The 23063-nt window shown below is 46.2% G+C and overlaps 1 protein-coding gene across 2 annotated transcripts in view; it reads right to left on the bottom strand.

The window, feature by feature from the left end:
- PTPN3 (protein tyrosine phosphatase non-receptor type 3) overlaps positions 1–23063 on the bottom strand; it is a 104797-nt gene that overhangs the window by 61748 nt on the left and 19986 nt on the right. The window contains exons 2-5 of one of the 2 annotated variants that reach the window (XM_035016113.1): positions 12509–12663; positions 7082–7189; positions 6963–7005; positions 4384–4462 (exon numbers count right to left, since the gene is read on the bottom strand). In XM_035016113.1, coding sequence (XP_034872004.1) covers positions 4384–4462; positions 6963–7005; positions 7082–7189; positions 12509–12646 — 368 coding nt within the window. In that variant the 5' untranslated portion in view covers positions 12647–12663. Of the gene's footprint in view, positions 1–4383; positions 4463–6962; positions 7006–7081; positions 7190–12508; positions 12664–23063 lie in introns of those variants that run through there. The other variant, XM_035016114.1, reaches the window with a different exon arrangement.

The raw sequence follows: 23063 nt of genomic DNA, 5'->3' as shown, positions 1-23063 counted from the left end.
GCTGGGTGCAAACACCCAGCTGAGCTGTTTCCCGTGTCCTGGGAACTGTGGGTACTCCAGCAAAAGCATAAACATCAGTCAGCTACCAGCTGCCAGGACCTCTGAGCTGAATTCGGCACTTGCCCGTGAGCCACCAGCAATGTCAAAACCCAGGACCTGATTTGTGGGCAGTGCTCGGGAACCCACCCTGGGCCCCACACCCTGTGAATCTGTCCCCTGTCCAGGGACTGGGTAAGAGACAGCAGTAAGTGCTGCGCCGGCCACCAAGGGCCATGGAAAGCTTTATATTTAGGGATGTGGCATACACCCACTTGGCTACTAGCTCCCACTCCTTTTTAAAGCCCAGATTCAAATGGGATAGACATTCCAGTGTCTGGCCAAGAGGACAAAAGGGAAACTTCTTGAAATATAATACAGATGCAGCAGAAGTGTTCTGGGGCAGGAGAGTGATCATTTGGCAATCTGAAACACATGCGGTCTCCTTAGTCCTTCAAGTTTATATGTCCCAAGGTCAAGGTGCTGGTGTTCTGAGACATGAATGCTTCACTTGGCATTACAACCTCCTCTCTGCACAGATCTGGGCTGGGTGCAGGGAATTCATAACGTACTGCCTCATTTCAGCCTCCTACCAGCTCTGAAGTAGGTACCACCACCTCCCTTTTCTGAGGCAACAAGACATTCAGTTTACATGGGGTCAGTTAGATCTTATTTTAACCTGGACACTCATGCTATGAAAAAACCTGACTATGCTACAAATTTCTTATACATCTAATGACTTCAGGCTTAGGGTCAATTTCCTAACTCTGATATCCTTATGTAGCCTGTAGTTATCATCAACTCCCCTCAACGTGTTGAAGACCAGCATTGAGACACCATGTAGCATACATTTGCCGATTCATGCTTACTCTGTATTGGAGACTATCTTTTTCACCTAGGAGAACATCATCAGTCCTTTCTAGTTTGTTCCTATGTTTATCCAAGCTGACATGCAACCAGAATTAAGTGTTCTCTCCTCCTACAATAGTACTGGGAGGAAGCAGACAAGGGAGAGAATCTGGATAATCTGATGGTAAATCTGGACCTCCAGTGACGAACCAGGCTAATTGGTGTATCTTCCTAGGGATAGAAATGAGAACACAAACCTGGACATCACCATTCATCAAAGGTTACCTTGTCTGAGTCAACCTCATGACATCATACAAAGAGGTTGTCATAGTGGAAGGAGGCCCAAATTTAGGGGATCTCCTGGGGATCCTGAAGGAGCCTCGTTTTGAGACTGCCAGTAAATGAAATTCTGTGTACAATGACCTAAATTTATCGGGAATAGCAGTTGTGGAGGCTTCCAGTCAAGGAGAGGTCTAACAATCAGAATAAAAGAAAATCATGCAGGGGCGCCTGGGTGGCTCAGTCGTTAGGCGTCTGCCTTCGGCTCAGGTCATGATCCCAGGGTCCTGGGATCAAGCCCCGCATCGGGCTCCCTGCTCGGCGGGAAGCCTGCTTCTCCCTCTCCCACTCCCCCTGCTTGTGTTCCCTCTCTGGCTGTCTTTCTCTCTGTCAAATAAATAAAACCTTTAAAAAAAAAAAAAAAAAAAGAAAGGAAATCATGCAGAAGAGATGTCAGCACACCTGACTCAGAAATGTAAAAGTCCACTCCTAGAGTATATCCCATCCATGATCTCAACTTCACAAAAAAAGCAACGAATGCCTCCCCAGATTTTAGAAAACAAACAGAAAACAACAAATACTACTTTCTCTGACACTTGAGAGCTGAACTTCTTTAAAGATTTTTTTTTAAATTTATTAGAGAGAGTGAGAGAGAGAGCGTAAGAGGGGGTAGGGTTAGAGGGAGAAGCAGACTCCCCGCCGAGCAGGGAGCCCGATGCGGGACTCGATCCCGGGACTCCGGGATCATGACCTGAGCCGAAGGCAGTCGCTTAACCAACTGAGCCACCCAGGCGCCCTAGAGAGCTGAACTTCTTTAAAAGGAACTTACTTTTGGATAGGCTACAGAGGTGGGGCTGAATAGGATACTGTGTGTCAGGAATATAAGCAAAACTCTAAGTTAAAAAAAAAAAAGACCTGTGAATTAATGGTGGAAGTCTAGCTCAGCATAAGAAAAAGATCTGGCAGTCCTGCCTGCCCACAAGCTACACAGGAGCCATGTGGGCGGCTGCTGCAAAGACTCCTGTTACACTGAAAGCTGGTGCCCCAAATCCCAGGAGGTGACAGCCGCACTGCACTCCAACCTTGGGGCTACCGTCCACCTTAAGTTGGGAGGTGGGGTGGTAGGGTCAGGTTATCAGTCCTGAAGCAGTGAATTCTAGCGGAGATACTAACAAACTGACTTTTATCTTGGACTTAGGGAAGAACAAAAATTCATCTATTACTCATCTTGTGCCCAAATATGCCTCTCGGCATCCCCCACCCACTGCATGATTCTACCACCAAGCATGTCTAATTCCCCTTACCCGTGACGGCCCTTACAGATCTCAAGGCAGCCTGCTTCTCCCCAAGTCCTCCCTCCATCCCAAACCTCCTACATTTCCTCAAATGTCCCTCAAACGACAGGGAGGCTCAGCAGGAGGATTTTGTTGGCACCCAGAGGTGGTGAGCTTCTCTCCGGTGGGGTAGGGAAGTGGATGCCCAATGACCAAGAGGGGCCCTGGAGAGGGACTCTTGGGTTAGGCCAGCCCTAGTAATCCCTCCACTCAAGTTCTTTGTTTGGAGAACTCTGACAAGCCCGCTGGTCACCACACCCCTCTGGTTCTAGGATCACAGGGGGCAGACAGAACCAAGGGTGACAATCACTAGCTTAGGCAGGGCGGTTCATACATACTAGCTGGAACCTATCAGTTGCTCAAAAATTTAATAGGTCACAACTGGCATTTTAAAAGAAGGAAAGAGAAAACAGAGAACTTGAGAGTGCTCTGCGCTTCCTCTTGGTTTATTAAATATTTGCTTCTGTAATGTCTATCTGGACTGCATTGTGAAGCAAAATATATTTTTGCTGTGTGGTTGTGATTTAAAAATCCACTGGTTAAAACCACACACGTGTACCCACACACACTCTTATCATAACGTTTTTAAAGCATCCCTTGAACAGAACTTGATATTTTGTAATGGCCTGGGGGAACTCTGGTAGGGTGATTTCTATAGATGTCGCCCCCTGGGTCCATCCGCTCAGGAGCTGAGCTGTTGCACTAACCCCTTAGTCCACCGGCATGAGGAACCATTATGGGGAAAACTCAAAACATCATGTGAACTTCCCATGGTAGCCCAATGAGCCCCACGGACATCTCTCACTCTGGCTTAAAATTCAACTGAACAGTAAACACAGTCAAATCTCTGATGTCTGCTATTGTGGAGGGAAGAGGTGCACAAAGAGGGCAAAACAGAATAACAGACTAATATTTAGCCTTTAAATAAACGTAACTAAAAGTTAAAATGTCATCCTGTGATTACCTTCAAAAACAAAACAAAGCAAAACAAAAACAATATTCAACGCCTGAGTTAATGTCACCTTCTTGGTGATGGCTTCATGGGCACAATGAACACAGGAGTCAATATTCCTGAACATCCATTAAGTTTTGTTTTGTTTTTTTTCTGATAGAGAAAAAAACCTCTGGAAGTTTCCCTCCCTATGAAAAATAAACATATCATTAATAAAAGGGCTCAACGTTGCCATGGAGGAGAGAAATTCGAGGCAGGGTCGCTGTTCAAACAGCAACAACCTTCCTGTGCCCGCCCCCTCCATTCCAAACCCTGTTCCCCACCCAGAAACAAGGGCCAGGACCTACGCCAAGCCCTGAGGGGTAAACAATCCTATCTCGGCTCTCTTTCCCTTATCTGGCTCACATTTTGCCTGCACGGCCTGATTCACCCAGGAGAGAAGCTGCTCCAGCTTGCATTCCTTTCTATTTCTACCAACTGGGGATCTGGTGGAGAATGCTCAGTTCAGACACCTCTTGTTATCCTAAAGAGCCTCCGTTCTAGCCCCACAGAGATATCGTGTTATTTGATGACACGACCGTCTCAGCAAACTGGTCTCCCAAACCCCTGCCCGCATAGCAAATGAACAAGTGCTTTCTTTGGGTGCCCGCAGGCTCAATGGGCAGGAGGGGTTGGGGTGGTGGGAGAGGTAGGAGGAGGTGGATGACGCAGTGGGTTCCAAATGGCACCAAATAAGGAAGTAAGTAGGCCCCAGACAATTAATTAGCTGATGAAAATTTCAGTATGTACCCCTCTGATTTTTACTTGTTTCATAACCGCTGGTGTGGTTATACCCAAAGAAGTGTACGGCCACAGTGATAAGATAAAGAGTACATTTTTAGTGGTTACCCATTTTTATATACTACAAAGGAAACTTTAAAAAAATGTTATTACCTGGTTTGTTCTTCCTGTAGTGTGTTGGGATCAGGTATAAAAAATCTTACTCGAAAATGCAGAGTACAGGGGAAACCTCCTACAACATTTTTCAAAAACAAATTTAAGTTTTCCTTTTAAAAAAGTCAATGCAGGTAAGCGGCTACTCTCCCGTAAGTGATGCATTTCTTTCACCAGACCACAGCTTTTTTCATCAATAAACGGACTAATTTCAAAAAAGGAGTGCACAAGATCATTGTTTAGAAATCTCCAAGTCTGCAAAGTCAGATATTTTGCAACAGAATGAGGTACTATCCCCTCCCTACTACAGGTTTAACTTAGGGCTGTGTTCAAACAATGCACTCCTTACCTGTATCAGGAATTTTAAAAATCCTTAAATCAACAGATTATACAGCATTCATAAAGAAATAATCCCACAAAGATAGCGACTTTATACTTTTCCCAAACATTTTCACATACATTCTTGAACTTAAACGTCACCATGATAATAAGCAGGTTAGGCTGATCTTGATGGGCTGTTTTACAGATAAGCCAACAGGCATAGAGCCTTGCCTTCAGTTGCAGGGCTGATGACCAAACCAGAACTCAAGCACTGAGGTTTTTGATTCCGCTATGCCCCATCTCAATCATTTTGATACTGGGAAACAGTTCATACTTTTAATGCACAGTGAATTCCCAAAGTGATGAACATACTAGCAAATATTACACAATTAACATACTCAAATATGGCTTTATGCAACGATACCAAGAGTCAATTTGCTTGTAGAGATAAAATTAGCCCATTTCTTTTCCTGGATATGGCAACAGGAGATCAGACTGTGTTGCTAAGATTCCGTGCTCTTCTTCAGGTCAACTTTACCCCTCTCCATTACTCAGTAAATGTTCACTGGCCCTGTCTATGTGCTCAGCACTTTGCTGCTTCTGAAACTCAAACCTTCTCCACCCTGCTCCTCACTGATCCTGCCACGGATCTGCCGACCTCACCCTTCCTCTCTTTAGTACCCTCCGTCAGCGTCAAAGATATGAGGGGCGTGTGTGCGCCTATGAATGTACCTCTGTACAGTTGCCTGGGTACCAGTGGGTGGCGCTGTAACTTGGTACAGTCTGACCACCTGCACGGCAGGGGACAGCTCAGTCTTCCCACTGCCTTGGGATATCCTTTCAGCTCCGCTGCTCACCATAACTTGTCACTGTATGTCTCAGGATGTCTTTGTGCACCCAGAGCATCCCATCATATGCTCAGAACTAGCCTAGAACCATCACTCTCATCATCTACATCCCCACACTTGGCTGTCAGCTCCTTGAGGGCGGGGTCCAAATCTGATTTGGACCAGATTCCCAGAGCTTAGCCCAGTGCGCTGCCAAAATCTGAGCTCAGGACACATCTCCTGAATGAATGAGTTAGTGACTATAACTATAGTCTATGGACTCAGTGCTCTGAGAATTCAAATGGGGGGCAGGTATTTATCTGCACAGTGGCTCTGCAGCTCCCCATGGGTAGGTAGTTCTGACTGCTATGGGAGGTAAGGGCTTGGAGGCCCAGGCTCCACGTGAGGGCCTCCAAGTGAACGACCATGGTTCCTTGTCTCTACTCCTTCCCATCCAGGTGCTGGGACAGGTGGGGGGAGGTAGCATACGTGTGTGTCCACTTGTGTGAAATCCACGTGCTGTTTACCCCTCAGCCATTCACTGGCCACCTCCTATGGAGGGGGTGCATGGTAAGGAATGCAGAGAAAATGTGGCAAGCACTGTTCCCTGAAGGAGCTTGCAGTTTCCAAGGAAGATTAAGGCAGGCAACTATGAGATGAAGGAGAGTTACAACAAATGTAAGGGAGGGTAAGAGGCATGGCTTCTAATAGAAGAGATGCGAGTCTGAGTGGCTAGGAAGAACAACAAGATTTGGATATAGGGAAGAGGGAAAAGCATTCCAAACAGAAGGAACAGACTGAGGGCAGGCACAGAGGAATGTGTGCAGGCTGGCAGGTCAGTAAGGTTTGTCTGGGGCAGCAGGTGCATAAAGGGGAGCACAGAGTGCAATGCGGGAAAACCAGGCTGAGAACAGATCTGGGCAGAGGGTGGGGCAGGGCATGCTGTGAAGCCCTTCCTAACTGGGAGTTACAATATGGCACTGGGGCCCACTCATGGCTGGGGAGCAGTATGTTTTATCTGTGATATTACCTACCTATGCCTTAGGCTCCAGGGGGAGGGAGTGTGAGTGCGTGCGTGCGTGCATGCGTGCGTGCGTGTGTATGTGTGTATGCACGTGTCTTTCCCACCTTGACTCTCACACTGGGCTAAGAAAGGCCATCCTCCTTCCCTTGTAAGAAGAAAGTAGGTTCCTGGGCTCTTGGCTGCCTTCTTTTACCTTTCCCTTTCCTGCTCACAGCTGGTGAGGGCTCATCTGGAAGCATCTCTGCTCACTGAGAAGTCAGACAGGGGGAAGTCGGCTCACTCACATCGCCTGGACCACCTGGAATCCAGGTCCCAGATGTTACAAGCACACTGATGGTTAGAGGAGAGAAATGGGCTAGGATATACTAACACCCCGTGTTCAACTGAAATGAGAAGGTCACACTCACCTTTTAACTGCTTCCTGATGGGTTTGCTTGATTCCAGCCATCTCTGTTGGGTAAGAAAACATAAGCTATAAGATCAAACCATGCAGGAGTCCAGCATGTCTTAAAGGGATGGTACTCACAAGAGAGTCTACTGAGTCATCGCCATGCTGCAAACCAAAATACTCCTTTTCAGTCACACCCAAGTGGTTGTATGCCATATCCAGAAGAACTTGACCGGTATCTTGTTTCTAGGGAAAAAAAAAAAGTGTCTAGTAGGCAAATGTTTAAAATGAATCAAGAACTGATAGTTAAACACGTCTTTATTATAGGGGCGCCTGGGTGGCTCAGTCAGTTAGGCAGCCAACTCTTGTTTTTGGCTCAGGTCTTGATCTCAGGGTCCTGGGACTGAGCCCCGCATCAGGCTCCACACTCAGTGTGGAGTCTGCTTGAGGATTCTCTCCCTCTCCCTCTGCCCCTCCCCCTGCTCACACACATGTGCTCTCTCCCTCTCAAATAAATCTTTTTTTTTTTTTTAAAGATTTTATTTATTTATTTGATGGAGAGAGAGACAGCGAAAGAGGGAACACAAGCAGGGGGAGTTGGAGAGGGAGAAGCAGGCTTCCCGCTGAGCAGGGAGCCCCATGCGGGGCTCGATCCCAGGACCCTGGGACCATGACCTGAGCCAAAGGCAGACACCTAATGACTGAGCCACCCAGGCGCCCCTTTTTTTAAAGGATTAACAAGAATTGACGCTTGGGGTGCCTGGGCCTGGGATCAAGCCCCGCATCGGGCTCCCTGCTCAACGGGAAGCCTGCTTCTCCCTCTCCCACTCCCCCTGCTTGTGTTCCCTCTCTCGCTGTGTCTCTGTCAAATAAATAAATAAAATCTTTAAAAAAAACAAACAAGTGTTGATGCTTAATCAACTGAGCTACCCAGGTGCCCCAATAAATAAATCTTTTTAAAAAAGTATTGTGGGCAAAAAAGGAGTTAAAACATTTAGAGATTTTATGCACACTCATACCTCACAGTAAGAAATGCTTTAATAAATGTCATGTCAAGAAGTCACATGGTACAGGGGCGCCTGGGCGGCTCAGTTGGTTAAGCGACTGCCTTCGGCTCAGGTCATGATCCTGGAGTCCCGGGATCGAGTCCCGCATCAGGCTCCCTGCTCTGCGGGAAGTCTGCTTCTGCCTCTGACCCTCCCCCCTCTCATGTGCTCTCTCATTCTCTCTCTCTCAAATAAATAAATAAAATCTTTAAAAAAAAAAGAAGAAGTCACATGGTACATATGGGAAGTAGGGCTAAGAAGAATCACATATGTACGATTTAAGACGGCATGGTTTCATTTTCTAAGACCTCTTCCTTCCCCTTAGCTGAGATTCCCAAGTGATGTCTGAAATGGAAAATGAAGATACCACAATGAGAGTAAACTTTCCATGACCTACCCATGGATTATCCACAGCAAAATGCTAATCCCACACCAGTTTGTTGGCGCCTTGGGAGTGACGGAAGTGTATACAGGCAACAACTCTACTAACAGTGTGAAGGAAGATGGCTAAGCACATGAAAATGCCATCCTAAACACCCTCAAAGTGACTTGGTATGTGACACCCAGGGGGATTATCTGCCTCTCTGCTCCCCGCCATCTGAAGTGAGAAGCCAGTGGAGACATTCAAGCACCCTTCACGTCCAGAGCAGGACTCAGCCACCATCACCACTCAGTGCTGGGCGTGGGGACAGAGCCACAGGACGTGTGCTAGAGAGGCCAGGTGTGGAAGCAGTGGCCGGAACGTGGTATGTGTCAAATGCTGGAATACTCAGGGCACGATAAACGCACAGAGGACAACACAGACAAGTGGAAGCAGCTGCGGACCTGGTCTTGGGGGGCGACAGGGCTGAGTGGCACCGCTCCCCTCCAGGTGAAATTAAGAAAAGGCATTTTAAGCACAGGGCCTGGCACAAAGACACAAAGGAGGTAGACAGCATGGTGCCTCTGTGAACTCGCAAATTCTCCTTTATCAGGCCGACTTCTCAGGAATCCTGTGAACCAAACCATATGACTTAAGGACAATAAGACGCAGAAATAGACTATATAGGACAAGCAAAAGACAGCTCCTTTTCTGAGTGCTTGAGAGCAGATAATGTACCTGGAAACAGGCCACAGGGACCAGAAAGAGGAGAATTAGGGAGCTGTCAGGCCCCCTTCTGCAGCCTCTTCTTTGGTGGGATATTGTATTGTTTGGTCATAAGTGTGGGAACATGAGACATGCCCATTTCCCTGAACATATCCCCCCTTCCTGCCCTAGGGCCCTGCACCTGCTACTTCCTCTACCCAGAACAGCTTCCTTCACAGAGGGATCATCAGAGTGTAGAAAAGATGGCCCGGTCCGCATAGTCCAAGTTAGGAGATACTCTCCTGGTGCGTCAAAGAGCGATCAGTTCCCCTTGTTAAAATTTCTACAGGATTTTATATTTAAAATGTAAATAACTACTGAACATCCACAACAAGCCAGATGTGATACTATGTGTACTTTTTATATATAATCTCTAATCTCTGTAGCTACTTGTGAAGTCATCACCAGCATCCCCTTGGCTGTGAGCAAAGAGAGGCCCTGGGATGGTCTGTCCACCTGCCTGACTCCAGTCTGTTGGCTGCCAAAGCCTGCATGTCCCCACCGCACTGCATATCCCCTTTAGAGTGTGAAAATCACCCATTCTAGTATATTCTGCCCAACTTTCCCAGTTCTCAAAAGGAACTTAAATATACTAAAGGACACATTTATAAAGAACAAGCCTCCCAGCCCAGTTCCCCACCAATGAGAGGTCATCTTGGCTGCGCCAGGTCACTGTCCATGACCGGCTTGCTCCTTGGGCCAGGCTAAGAACAGCTGATGCCCAGGCCACCTTCCTGATGAGGCCCCCTCCAGCTCACGAGATGGTGGTGTAGACTCCGGAGTTGGTGCCAATGATCCCTACAAGTAGAAAATCTAAAGCGAATGGGATTTAAGCTGCCACCAGACCCTCAGATTCAAGTTCAATGTGAGTCAGCTTTGACCCGACTGCTGGAGGCTTGGGGAAGCAACACATGAACAATGGTGTTCACGACCAGGAATGACAGGGCACCTGCTGAATGCCAGGCTGTGTTCCAGGATCATCACTCTGGGCAGGCGCTATCCTTATCCCTGTTTACGGGGCTCATCACTCCTCCTTCAGGAACTTCTTACCTGGGATTCTCCTCCCTCCCAGGATAGTCTGTCCCCATCTCCTGGAGTGCCTGTTTCTTGTCTCTCAGACCTTTCAAAACTGAACCTTGTTCGCTCCTTCTGTGTCCTCGCTTCTCAGGTGACCTCATCCAGTTTCGTAGCTTGCAATACCATCTCCACCCTAGTAAGCCCCCCATGTGTATCCCAGCCCAGACCCTTCTCATTTGTACAGTGATCACCGTCTCTATGTGGATGAGTAACAGGCACCTCAAACTCAACGTGTCCACAACAGAACCCCAAACCTGCCCTGCTTACCGCTGTTCCCATCTCTGTCAAATGCAACTCCGTCTTGCCAGTTGCCCAGGCCAACTTGAGAGTCACCATGAGGCCTCTTTCACATCCCAAATTCCATCTGTCAGCAAACCCCACAACCTCTGCCTTCAAAAACAGTTTCAGACTTGGTTTACTCTTAGCTACTACTTTCACATTACCACCACACTGTCCAACCCTGCTCCTCCTTTCCCCTGGGCTGTTATAATAGTCCCTTAGCCCTTGCCCCCCAGAGTCTACGCTGACAGAGCATCCAGAATGGTACTTGAGTCAGATCATGTAAGGTCTCTGCCCAGACCTACCAATGCCCTCTGCCTCCCTCAGAATAAAGCCAGTGCCCTCGGGATGACCTATAAGGCTCGCCACAGTCTCCCTGTCTACCTGACACCAATTACCTCTGACCTCTCTTGCTACTCTCCCCCTTGCTCATTCCACTCCAGACAAACTAGCTTCCATACTGTTCTGCAACTACACTGAGTGGGATCCTGCCTCAGGACCTTTGCACTGCTATTTTTTTACCTGGAATGTGCCTCCCCTCCAGAGAATCACATGGTTCTTGCCCTCACTTCCTTTAGGTGAGGTTTTCCCTGATCACTTCTGTAGCAAGACAGCCCCGCCCCTGTCCTGCTCTGGCACTCTCTACCCTCCTCATCCCACTTTATTTTTCTTCTAAGCACATACTGCCTTACAAAGTATACATTTCTTTATGGTCCATTTCTTCACATTAGGATGTGAGCTTTGAAAGGCCAGACACCTCGCCGTTTCATTCACTGCTGTATTCATTATACCCAGCATGAAGCCTGGCACATAGTAGGTGCTCAGGAAACATTTGTTGGATAAACATTCACATTCTTGTCAGGAAGAAGATAAATAGCAAAGGAAGAGCTCCCAAACCGACAAAGGAGCCAGTCATATACTGTCAGTTTACAGCCTCTGGAAGAGACACCTGTGACCTTTTCGGAGCACCCACCATGCTGTGACTTCATGCAAACCGCCCTCTCCTCCTGGCTTCTTGGCCAAAAAAGGCCATAGTGAGCTGGGGTCAGCAGGAGGCAAACTTAGGGGTGGGATGGAAGACCCCGGGGCCAGTTATTATTACCCTTTCCAGTCCTGTGGCCTTCTGTTACCCCCTAGTTGTTTCCTACCCAGTCTTCTCTTTCTGACCCCTTCCTTGCACACCGAACTTTCCAGCCTGGGGCAGATGATGGCAGCCGGTCCAGAGGAGGTGAGAGATACGCAGAGGGCATTGGCCTAAGCACTGCCCGGGGTAGGGCAGGGCAGCGTGGACTGCTATGGTTCAGGCATCTTACTGCTGGCCTGAGATGGAAGCCGTGTTTCCAGTCCTGCCTCTGTCGTGGGCTTGAGGTGGGAGACGCCAGGCTCTCTCTGAGCCCTGCCATCTATGAGTGGAACCGTCTCGCCACCCTCCAGATCGGACCCATCCCCTCACGAGTGTTATAAGCACCTGCTGTGTGCCTGGCTCAGGACCAGGCCCAGGGGAAATGACACTATTCCTGTCCTCAAGGAGCTCACGGTTTAAAGAAATGAAGATGTCACAGAAGAAGTAACATCAAAGGGTCTCTCAGTTCGTGTCACCAAGAAGAGGGGTTCCGGAAGACACTCCAGGTGAACAAGAACGTGGGCAAAGTTTTTAGGGTTATTTCCAGTCCAATCTCAACATACAAGATCTGAGATCTCTTGCTTTCATTTTATTTTATTTTTTTAAGAGTTTATTTATTTATGGGAGAGAGAGAGAAAGAGAGAGAGAGAACACGAGCAGAGGGAGGAGCAGAAGGAGAGGGACAAGCAGACTCCGTGCTGAGTGTGGAGCCCAATGCGGGGCTCGATCCCAGGACCCTGAGATCATGACCTGAGCTGAAATTAAGAGTTAGACGCTTAACCAACTGAGCCACCCAGCGCCCCGCCCCCCAAGCTTTCATTTTAAAGTAGTTTTCATCTCTTGGTTTATAAAATGAAGAAAAATTATTTCTTAGTGGCATTAATTCAGAAAAAAATTAAATTTGGAGAACTTACATTAGCTTTAAAGGTCTGTACCAAGCCATCTAGAAAGCGGATGCTGCAGACGACTTCGGATCGAGTTTTCTCTTTGGGTAATTCTGAGGTGCGTATGTTATTAATTCTTCCACCCAACGCACGTAACCGGGAGGTCATAACTATCGCTGAATAACCTGTAACAGAAGGTATACCTGTTAGCTCTCTAACGTGCAAATTACCCGTTACATGTGGATGCTCCTCACAGTCAACCCATCCCTTGCCTGCTTTGACCCTCATAAACTGAAGAACTCACAGATAAATGAGAACCAGATAACACACCATGTTTCCATTTGAGTTTTGACTTCTAAGTGCCTCTAAGCAAAATTTATTGCTCAATTATAACATGTTAATAGAATTATATGGGTTATTTGTGTGTTTTATCTCCCTGGTCTAAATCTAATTTATATTTCCCAGGCTTTTAATTTTTTATACTTTTAAAAATATATATATTTGTGTATTCTACTCCTATTTTTTATTTTTTGACAGAACTAAATGTGGTATAAAAATTGATCTAAATACGAAGACACTTATTGGTAAAATAAACTATGTTAAATAACTTATATTCATTAAAAGACACCACTTAAAAGTAAAGACAACCCACATGGACACTTGCAATATGTGTATACAAAGAATATATAAAGAGCTCCTGCAAATCAATATGAGAAAAACCAAGCAATCTGGTAGAAAATGGGAACCACATTAGTTGTCAAAAAAATGCAAATTAAAACCCACAAAGTAATAGTACCACATACCCACCAGAGTGGCCACAATGAAACCTGACAAAACCAAGTGTCGGCCACAGAGTGCACCAACTGGAACTTAAAGGCACTGCTGGTAAGAATGAAAACTAGCACAACTGTTTTGGAAAACTGTTTGGCAGTATTTACTAGAACTGAACATATGTATACTCTGTGATGTAATTCCACTCCTAGGCATATTCCCAACAGAAAAATTTAGATCTATCCACTAAAAGACATGCATGAGCATTTTTATAATAGCCCCAAACTGGAAAAGACTCCAATGCCCATCAAGAGAATGGGGAAATTATGGTAGAGTCCTACCACACACAACTATACAGCAAAGGAAATAAATGAACGACCATTAGGCCAAAAACGAATGGATTCTTCTAATGTTATGTTGAACAAAAGCTGCCAGATACACCAGATTACCGACATCATGAACCCATTTACATAAAGTGCAGAAACAGGCAAAACTGATCAATGCTAATAGAGGACAGAAGCATGGTTACCACTGTGTGAAGTGATGAGGGGTGGGTGTTTGTGTGTGTGTGTGACGGGAGTCTTCTGGGATGCTGATAATACTCTATCTATTGATCTGGGTATTGATGATACTGGTGTATTTACTTTGTGAAGCTTCATCAAGCTCTATACCTGTGTACTTTTCTATCTATTTCAATATCAGGTTCACTTAAAGTAACACGTGTATGCAGAGGGAGTTAGTTTAAAATCCAACTATGGTGTGTATTCAGGGAATGGTGAGGAAAGAGGTTTTCCCAGCGAATGTAATTGTAGAACGGTAGACTAAAAAAGACCGAGGAAGTGTGCAACCGAGCACACGGTCGCAGCGTGCAGGCAGGACAGCCACAGGTCTGGGCTAGCTCCTCGGCTTAGGGAATGGACAAGGTGTAAATCTAACGAGGCTGGATGGAAGAACAGATAAAGACGAAGGACTTCAGTGCAATTTAATGTTCTTTCCATTAATTCTCTGTAAACTTTCTATGATGAGCTGGGCTTTTGCATGTGCTATTCCCTCTGCCTAGAAAGTTCTTTCTGCTCCTCTTCAGGCCTCAGGACCCAGCACAGGCGTCACTTCCTCAGCCGAGCCTTCCCTGGTGTCCCTAACTACTCTGTATCTGTGGTACAAGCTCTCCTCTACGATGCTCTGCTGGTTGTAATTCCCCAGCTATAGCTGATGATGTATCTAATGTCTGCTTCTGCCACTAGAAGCTTCACAGGGCAGGAGCCCGTCTGGTTTCGCTCACTGCATCTCCCAGCACCTGCCTCTGGTAGGCAGCCAATAAACAGCTGAACAAATCAGTACAAGGAAGAATGAAATGAAAAACGAAGCACGGGAAAAACAGCGCTACCTGGGGTGCCTGGGTGGCTCAGTCAGTTAAGTGTCTACCTTTGGCTCAGGTCATGATCCCAGGGTCCCGGGATTGAGCCCCGCATCGGGCTCCCTGCTCAGCGGGAAGCCTGCTCCTCCCTCTCCCACTCCCCCTGCTTGTGTTCCCTCTCTTGCTGTCTCTCTCTCTGATAAATAAATAAAATCTTAAAAACAACAAAACCCCCAAAAAACAGTGCTACCTGACAGACTAACGGGTTAGTGGGAGCAGGAAGGAGGATGGAATGAGGGTGGGGACATCCCGTAGACCAGGGCTCCTCACACTGTAACGTGGACACACGAGACCCCTTGGGGATCTTGATCAGATGCAAACTAGGATTCAAGCAGGGCTGAGTGAGGCCCTACAGTCTGCATGGAACACAGCCTCTGATCCAGGGTCCACACGGTGAGGAACAAGTTGCAGCACTCAGTGTCAGGCAGGGCCAGAGATCCGGATTTGGGAATCAGTAGCAAGGAAGGGGTGAGGACAAGGCAGACTGGAGCCTGAGAATCAAGCCTCAGGGAACCATGGAGGCACAGCTGATCAGCAGGAAGCTAAACCACAAAGGAGGTGGAGGCTCCAGGAGAAAACAGTGCCCTTGGCCCCTTCTCCTACTGAAGGAGCTCAGACATACCTCCATCCTCCTGCAGTCAGGGACGGGAAAATCTCAAATATTAATAACAGAAGTCCCTGGGACCAGCAGTGGAAGAAAACTCATTCTGTCACTTACACAATTCCACCCACCCCACCACCTCCACCTTGCCCTTTCCAACAAAAATGTCATCAGAAGCAGGGATGCGTTTTCTGAGTAATGCCAAAAGTGATCAAAAGACAACAAATGTGTTCCGTAATACTTGAACCACATTGCATTTAAAATGTCAAACTGATTGTTTAATCTTTGTCTATGAATTTCAGGTGGGCTATAATTTTTTTTTTTTAAGATACAATAGAATCATTCTGAGTGTGCTTCTTAGTGGGAGGTGCACAGCAGTATTACCTGGGGTGCTTTCCAAAAAAAAGAAACAAACAAACAAAAAAGAGCCTGTCCTGGCCACATCCATAGATGGTGATTCAGCATTGTGGGGTGTGACACTGAATGACTTTCCCTTTGGGAAGCCCTCAAAGGCAGGGCCAGGCAGTCAATGGCCCGAAGAGTGGGTTTTTAGGGAACCTCAGGATGTCTTTCGGACGGTCACACTCAGAATACAGGTCCCACGGAACCTGAGCCATTCACTGAGGGCGCGTGCGTGAAACAAGAGGGCCGTTCCTCAGAACAGCTCAAACGAAGAGCTCCTCACGCCATGACTCTGGATGGAAAAAGCCAAAGGTGATGTCAGTCAAGAGTTTCCAAGAGAAGCACGGTGGACTGACGTGCTCATCACAGGCACTGATCTTCAAACTGCCCCTCACCCGAGCAGCTCTTCGTAGCTGGCACAAGCTTGGCTACCAGTGGGACTTATTAACTTGACCATGATTAATGGTGCTTCCCGGCACAGTCCTGTAGCCAGCTGACAGGGGACATCAGCAACCCAGAAGGGACACATCCACCTCTCTATGTAAAGGGGCTTGAAACCTAATGACAATGTCTTAAAGAGGAATTTCATGGAAGTCTCAGAACTGTTCTTCCCACAATTGTTCCTAAAGCAAACCTTGATAAGAGCAAGCCTCACGCTGAATAACCATGTAATTGAACCATGTGTTTTCAGATTGTCTTGAAATTCTATCTTAAACAATCGGGTAAAGACAATGGGTGCTGACTGACTGCCCTGTTTCCTGTACCACAGCAATTGGGGAACTCGGGCTTTCTATGGCTTCCTTTATAAGCCTCTTCATTCTAAACAAAGCCACAACCCAACCAGGAACACACAGGCCTCCCCGACCCCAAGTGATTATGGCTGCAACTGATGCATTTCATGATATGGAAGCCAAGCTTGTTCTTCATTTTTAAAAACAAAATCAATCAATCAGTTAATGGCTTCAGTATCTATTCTGCACAACAGAGGTTCTACTGTGACTATGGTTCTCATCCGACACAAAGGAAGAGGCCACATCTCACTTGGGCCACAGTAGGGGCCCAATGCATACCACGAGGGTTAGGGTTAGCACGTGTAAAGTGCCTACACGATGTGAGACACATAGCAGGTACCCAATAAAAGGCGTTTTATTAATAATGCTAAGCTTCTAATCCATCAGGTGCCGATTAGATTCTGGATTTTGTAGGCAATCCTGATTTTAAATACCTTACAGATATACAGATATTCTGTTTCTTAAATTTTTAATAAAGACGGCTAAGGTTAAAAGATACAAGAGATGTGTAACGTACCTATCAGCTGCTCTACAGACTCCGGTCCCAGAGCAGGAACACACTGCCTGGGGTGTGGCCATCTGGGGCACGCAGGACACCAGAGCCCTCGTGGGTAGGGCTGCATAACAAGGCTTCAACCACTGTCCCTTCTGGGCTTCCTGTCTGCCCTGGAGCTTGGGACGGGGGAGAGGTGATGCTTTATTTCCTAAGAGTCTACACGCAGGGGCGCCTGCGTGGCTCAGTCGTTAAGCGACTGCCTTCGGCTCAGGTCATGATCCCAGGGTCCGGGGACTGAGCCCCGCATCGGGCTCCCTGCTCAGCGGGAAGCCTGCTTCTCCCTCTCCCACTCCCCCTGCTTGTGTTCCCCCTCTCGCTGTGTCTCTGTCAAATAAATAAATAAAATCTTTAAAAAAAAAAAAAAGTCTACACGCAGACCTGGGGAACTCTGTTCTTTCACAAGCCCATGAACCACAGACAGAAATGAAGGAGAGCACTATACCCTTCTCCATTAAACAAAGTCAGAAAGCAACTCAATTCCACTTTGGTCATTTTAAAAGAAAGTGTTTAAGTTTATTTCATATCCTTTTTTCAAAAATAACAATTTAGACCTCTAACTCAAGAGCACAAGTTCCAGTTAAAAAAAAAAGAAAGCAATCCTGATTTATTAACACCTCATCTTGGACTAAACCCTACAAAGGAACCACAGGTGGCTCAATACGGGAATCAACCCGAATAATCATCAAGCTGACCTAGGCTGATGCTACCACCTAGTGGCCACCAGAGGAAATCACTTCACCTCCTACCCTATGACTTCCTACTTCCTTCCTGGAGGGCAAAAGGCACAGCCATGCTCCCTTCTTCCTATCCCAGTTCAACTTCAAAAAATCTCTCACGATATTAGAAGGCCTTCCTTGTATCCCAATTCCTTCCTTTTCCTCTAACTCTTCTTCCCTAGTGAACTCCAGAGAGGTCCTTCTGGAGCGTGGGGAGGATATTTATAAGCCCCAGCAGATGTCTGATCAGCTAGAGAGGAACGTCCCTCACATGGAAAAGTAATAAACACTCATGTATAATCAGCCATGCTAGAGAGATGACTCATCAAATACTGATATTGCTTTCTTCTCCTTTTCACTGCAAATACTATAGCAGTCGGGCTGCATTTATGGTGTAAGCAAGTCTTAGGGGGCAAATGCACATCACTCACAACTTCACAGCATACTGACAGAACATAAACCACCTTCCGATTGCTGACTGTATCTCACCTAGGATAGCTTCTATCTCTGGTCTATTTTATGGCCAGGCTTAAGTGTTCCTGAAACTCCTCTGAAGTGGCGTACTCCCTTCTAAAGATTTATAAACATCTGGATGGGGATTTATGTATTAAGCATTAAGCACTAGATTAAGATCAGATCAAACTGGAAGAATGTATGCTTAGTAATTAAGCTGCTAAGAAAGACATAGTGATTAAAATGAGACTTTTTAAACCAAAGACTTATATAAAACTTTAACGTGCTTGATTTAATCATCTGGGGAACTTGTTAAAATAGATTCTTGGGCACCACCCACAGAAATTATGGTTTGGTAAGGACCGAGGAAACTGCATTTTAAAAGTTAATTTTTTCCAACTTATAGAAAAATTGCAAGAAAAACAACTCCCATACACCCTCATTGGCCTGGATTTAATTAACATTTTGCCACATACGCTTTCTCTCCTGCACACACACACCCCTCATGCTTTTTACTGAACACTTGGAAGGTGTAGGTATCATGCCCCTTTGCCTCTGAATATTTTAGCATGTCTCTCAAGAACAAGGATCTTTCAAACCACAGTACAATTATTGCACTGAGACAATTTAACATTGATAAAAGCACTTATGTAATACATAGCCCATATTAAAGATATGCAAATTATTCTAATGATGTCCTTTATTTCTTTCCTCCTGATCCAGGATCCAAACCAGGACCTTGCCTTGCTTTAGTGGTCAGACAGAAGTTGCATTTTATTTTTTTTAAAGATTTATTTATTTGACAGAGAGAGACGCAGCGAGAGAAGGTACACAAGCAGGGGGAATGGGAGAGGGAGAAGCGGGCTCCCCGCTGAGCAGGGAGCCCAATGCGGGGCTAGATCCCAGTACCCTGGGATCATGACCAGAGCCAAAGGCAGACGCTTAACGACTGAGCCACCCAGGCGCCCCCAGAAGTTGCATTTTTAATAAGCATCCCCAGGGGACTCAAATACGCAGGTCTGAGCACCATGCAGTGGAAAATACTCAACCAGATCATCCTAGGGATCCTTTCGGTTTTGACCGTCTGTGTCTACAGCCAGGGGCTTGGTCAGGTCGGTACCCTATGTCAGTCTTCCTACATTACAAATCACTTCCCAGAACTAAAAGGAGTTTCTGTAGCTTAGCAGCTGTCCCTTTACTCAGTCTGGGGAAGCCCTTCATAGGGCACTGTTGACACAGACTTTCCGGTCTATATGTCACTGCTGGGATTAGCACTGTTGTCAAAACAGAGGAAGAAAGCAACACGAAAATAATGTTAGTTCAAAAAGGATTCTATCACTTGATATTATGTAACCAGATGTCTTGGCTTGTTTGTTCAAATTAGTTCACATCTTTCAGGCAGTGACTCTTAACAATTCCTAATATCCAAGTTATAAAAAAGACAGCAGTGCCTTCTGTAATGCACTTCCTCAGAAAAGAGGGGCAGTCAACTTCTCTTGTGGGAAGGAAGGAAAGAGACAAAGGGAAAAGAGATGCACGCATTTTGTGATTTATCAGGCTTTGCCAATGTTAATAAAGAAACTCAGCCCAAGCCATCAGTGATTTTAGTTCATTTTTAAAATATCCATATACCTTAAAAAAACACTGCTGTATATATTTCACTTTTTTTTTTTTTAATGAGAAAGCGTGTTTGCGTGCAAGTGGGGGGGGGGAGAGGGAGAGGGAGAAGCCGAAGCAGGCTCCACACCCATCTTCATGCCCAGCACAGAGCCTCACATGGGGCTCAATCTCACGACCCTGAGATCATGACCTGAGCTGAAAGCAAGAGTGGGACGCTTAACCGACTGAGCCACCCAGGTGTTCCTCACTTTATTAATTTTAAATTATGTGCAGTTGATAAAATTACAACTGGTACATGAAACTTAATTTTCCTCATGGCTAATTTCCATAAATTTATCAACACTGCTTTCTGGCAATTATCCCCCCCCCCCCCACCTACTTGGCTTTTTTAATATCCAAAGTACAACACTGCATAACAATACGAAGATACACAGACTTCTTTTAAAAACTAGTTTATAATGTAAACAATCACTATGAATATCAATAAAATAGAAAAATTCTATTAAGGATGGCATTTTCATATTGTTAATTCAATGTTACAGCCAATGCACTAATTCTTCGGCATAGAGGCTCAGGACAAATTAATTTTTCAACAGCATTTTTAAAGCTTAAAGCCTGTTATTGAAAACAATAATCACAGCTGACAGTGAAAAGTATTGGAGCACAAGACTTTTTGATTTGGGGTATGCATATATAAGAGTATTTAATATCATATTTATAAAAAAATAAATGCTTTTGTGAACACTTTGATGAAAGTTCTTAACTCTCACATTTCACATTATTTGCCACCACATGGGAGAAAATGCTCATTCAAGTCCCCTCGATAGCACAGCTCAATACTCAAATTATCTTGCAATTATTGATCCTCACACTCCAGAACTACAATCTTGGGATCAAAGCGTTTGTTCCATAGATCCTGTAATTTGTTCAGGGAGTGGATCTCCCAACCAGAGGCCCCCCCCCCGCCTCCCCCGGAGAAGGAGTAATTTGTAGGATTAGTTGTATTCAAACAGAGACCGGTAATTAGCATCCTCCTTCTCCTACATCTTCAAAATGCCAAATAGTTTTCTTATTATGGAGCCGGGGTTTATTTATAGGTTCAACACCATGACACTGGCAAAACTAACAAAATAGGAGTTATACTTGATACTGGGAGGATAACAAGGGAGTCGTTTCAAGCTCCCTGAAGGGCAAGATAAAAAGCTTGGTGGGAGCTGCAGCCTGCTTTGGGAGAGAGGTGATGAAGCCAACCTCTTCTGTTCCACGAGGTGAAGTTTTCAGGGTGGCGCTGAGATGCTAAGGAACTCAACACAAAGTCTGCCCCCAAGCGATGAGAAAACTCTTGTTAAACGTGTGATTCTGTTAAATGAAGTCATTACCGCTCCCCTCCTCTTTTTGAAGGATCACAAGAGGGGGAAAAAAAAAACACAAATCCTAAGTGCACAGCTCTCAAGAAGCCTGGCATGAGCCGCACCCCGCCCATGCCCTCTTCTAAACATGACCTCCCCCAGAGGTGACTACTCTTCTGACTTTTACCACCACCTTCATGAGATTTTTTAGAAGTACACTCTACTCCCAACACAAGGCTCGAATTCACGACCCCGAGATCAAGAGTGGCATGTTCCGGGCACCTGGGTGGCTCAGTTGGTTAAGCGACTGCCTTCGGCTCAGGTCATGATCCTGGAGTCCCGGGATCGAGTCCCTCATCGGGCTCCCTGCTCGGCAGGGAGTCTGCTTCTCCCTCTGACCCTCCCCCCTCTCATGTGCTCTCATTCTCTCTCTCTCAAATAAATAAATAAAATCTTAAAAAAAAAAAAAAAGAGTGGCATGTTCTACTGACCAAGCCAGACACGTGCCCCTTCATGAGATTTTTTTTTAAAGTTTTTTTTTTTTTTTTTTTTTTAATGTTTAGGAAAGGTTATCATGGTGCAATGTTAAGCTGCAATTTCCCAGGACTCAGCCCTCCCAGGGCTGTTTTCAGCGTGCGTGTGGATGTGTCTGGCATCTGTGCAGTGTGGGCTACCGAGAAATGAGAAGGCTGGCATGTGGTCTCCCCCTAAGTAAGGCTCTGAACAGTGTCTGGTGAACTTGTCTTGTGAAGATGCCACCTCGGTGAACCCAGAAACTTCAGAGGCCAGCAAGCCTGCCTCCTGGAACAAAGAGGGAGACACACATCAGCCCTTAGAGGGACTGACCCAAACCATGCTGGGGGAAAGGACTTCCAGGACTCCCCGCCAGACAAGCTGTCCTTACATCCTCCAACAACTGGCCAAAGTCCCACATTGGACTAGGACTACAATTTCACAGACCCTTAATCTTGTTTATAATGACTTTCAGCCTTTGGCCAAGGAGTTCTGGACCATTTCTCAATACTCATTTATTGGGCACCTGCTCTGTGTCAGGCCAGGTTGGAGGGGTGGGGGTGGGGGGGCGGGGTGGAGACAGAGTTGCCTGGAGTTTCAGCTTCTAAGGGAGATGAATACCCAGGACTCATTCAGAGGAACAGGAGAAGGGCTCCCAACCTGACTGTGGTGGGCAGTGGGACCAGTTCACCAAGGTCTCATGGGGAATCCTGCAGGCTAAGATAGTCTACTAGGTAGAACGGGTTCTCATGCCACAGTGCATCTGCAAAAGCCCGGAGGGGAAACACATTTTAAGAACTCCAAAGAAAGAGGTTTAGCAGCAGTGTCTAAGGAATAAGTGGTATCCTAGAGAAATCTCCAGGAGGAGGAGATGAGGTGCTTAAAAATCCAAGGGCCGTCACACAGGACATGGTATGAGGCTGTGGGAAGGTCAGCAACAATGGAATCAGATGTGGGCTGGAACCCCAGCTCAACCACTCAGTAGCTGCGTGAACTTAGAAATCACTCACCCATTTCCTTACCTATAAAAGGGGGGGAATTGTCTTTGCTTTCCAAGGTTTTAAGCACTGAATATATATATGCAAATTAACTGGCACCTAGCTGTGTCCAATCAATGGTACTTATTACTACTACCATTAGACTGGTTATTTATTTATTTATTTTTAAAGATTTTATTTATTTATTCATGAGAGACAGAGAGAGAGAGGGGCAGAGGCAGAGGGAGAAGCAGGCTCCCCACGGAGCAGGGAGCCCGATGCGGGACTCGAACCCAGGACCCTGGGATCATGACCTGAGCCGAAGGCAGACACTTAACCGACTGAGCCACCCAGGCGTCCCTAGACTGGTTTATTTAAACCCCAAGGGTTCCATGGGTGGAAGATGAAAGAAACAGATT

Source organism: Mirounga leonina, unplaced genomic scaffold (assembly GCF_011800145.1).
Source record: "Mirounga leonina isolate KUSES-001 unplaced genomic scaffold, KU_Mleo_1.0 Mir_170, whole genome shotgun sequence".
Lineage (NCBI taxonomy): Eukaryota > Metazoa > Chordata > Mammalia > Carnivora > Phocidae > Mirounga > Mirounga leonina.
This window is presented reverse-complemented; position numbering and strand designations above follow the sequence as displayed.